The 1,852-nt window shown below is 47.3% G+C and overlaps 1 protein-coding gene across 1 annotated transcript; it reads left to right on the forward strand.

Moving 5' to 3' along the window:
- Positions 1-3: 3 nt before the first annotated feature.
- Positions 4-849, forward strand: LOC118757365 (clathrin light chain-like; the record flags this gene model as incomplete). Its single annotated transcript, XM_036492082.1, has 1 exon — positions 4-849. A coding segment is annotated over one exon (621 nt), but the record flags the coding sequence as incomplete, so codon positions are not given.
- Between the last annotated feature and the right edge of the window lie 1,003 nt (positions 850-1,852).

Raw genomic sequence — 1,852 nt, forward strand, 5'->3', positions numbered from 1 at the left:
AAAGAGGAAGTTGATCCCGCAGCCGAGTTTCTGGCACGTGAACAATCTGTTCTCGGTGACCTCGAATCGGAAATCGTACCTCCATCAAATACTGCTCCCAGTGCACCGGCCAGCACAGATGGTGGCAATGGACTACTTGGCAGCGATGAACTAGCCCCTAATGCGGTTGGCGGCGGACTTGGTTCATCTACCGGTAGCTTTGAAATGATTGGTGGTGAATCAAATGAACCAGTCGGTATATCGGGACCACCACCTTCTCGGGTTGAACCTGAAAAAATAAGAAAATGGCGAGAGGAACAAAAACAACGTCTCGAAGAAAAAGATAGGGAAGAAGAACGTAAGAAAGAAGAGTTGCGTCTGCAGGCGAAGCAGGAATTGGAAGATTGGTTGCGTCAAACAGAAGAATCTATCGCTAAAACCAAAGCGGCCTCACGCAACGCTGAAAAGCAGGCAGCGGCGCTTGAAAATGGTGGACCCATGGAACCGGGAACCGAGTGGGAGCGCATTGCAAAATTATGCGATTTCAACCCAAAAGTGAACAAATCAGGCAAGGATATCTCACGCATGCGGTCTATATACCTACATTTGAAACAGAATCCCATTCCCCTGGGTAAGGCGGCCTAAACTTCACATATGAGCTTGGTAAAATATAAACCATGTATTAATACATGCACACAATCGTATTCGTATTATTCCAATAATGTATGTGCGCATATGTATGTATATTCGTTCTGAAATGAATTTTTTGTTCGCAAAATGATTTAGTGAATACGATAATTAGCGCTGTTTTCAATTATACCACATATTTCAAAAGTATTGATTATAACAATGGTTTATATGTATATGTACGTATACAAAAATATATGCATAGAATTTTAGCAAACTTGTAAATTAAAATGAATTGAATTTATTGAAGTTTACATTTACATTAAATATACAAAAACAAAAATAGTTTATGTGGTTATGAATTATCTAATTTTAATATTGAATTTATTTTATATACTTCCTGCGTACCAGAGTTGGAGTGCACTGTTTATGTTGTTGTTGTTGTAGCAGCAGTGCTCAACCCCCCAGATCTGTCATGTGTCATCGTCTTCATCCTCCGACTCTGTGAGCCTGAGGCCGAGAAAGCGGGCTGCGTCGATAGGTGCGGTCCAGAGCGCTTCTGGTGTCAGGGTCGTAGGGTTGGAGGTGCACGTGAAGAGGTGCTGGGTGTCGTGAGGACCTTGCCCACATGCAGGGCATGTGTTTGCCACTTGTGCGTTCAGCCGAGAGAGGTAGCTGTTGAGTCGGTGACACCACCCAGAACGGAGTTGTGCTAGGGTGCACCTGGTCTCTCTCGGCAGCTCTATTTCTTCTGGGTCTATGGGCGGCGGTCGACCGCCCAAAACGATGTTGTCATTACGCGTACTGAGGCTCGTTCTGACCGCATCGCTGTGTAGGCTGTTGAGCGCCGCTCTGTATGTTGCTGCGTCGAATGGACGGTCTACGTACGGCTCAATGTCCGCTTTCCAGTCATGCAGGTGTCGTCTCACGTGTCGTGGGGGCGGTTCGTTACGAAGCAAGGCATTGTTGGGGTGATTCCCTCGGTGACAGCCCACGAGGTATTGCTTCGACAGCATGGTGTTGTGCTCTTTCACCGCCAGCATCTGGCTTTCTTCATGTAGGTGATGGTCGGACGACATGAGATGACAACCTGTAGCCGTACGTAGAGCTGCATTCTGGCAGGTTTGGAGGTTCCTCCATCGGGTGTCGCTTGTCCCCGCCGTCCACACTGGTGCCGCATAGTTAGCCACTGACCGGCCGATTGCCTTGTAGGTCGCGAGCAGGGTTTCTTTATTGGCTCCCCAGG

This window comes from Rhagoletis pomonella, unplaced genomic scaffold (assembly GCF_013731165.1).
Source record: "Rhagoletis pomonella isolate Grant_MI unplaced genomic scaffold, Rhpom_1.0 Rhpom_scaffold_17015, whole genome shotgun sequence".
Lineage (NCBI taxonomy): Eukaryota > Metazoa > Arthropoda > Insecta > Diptera > Tephritidae > Rhagoletis > Rhagoletis pomonella.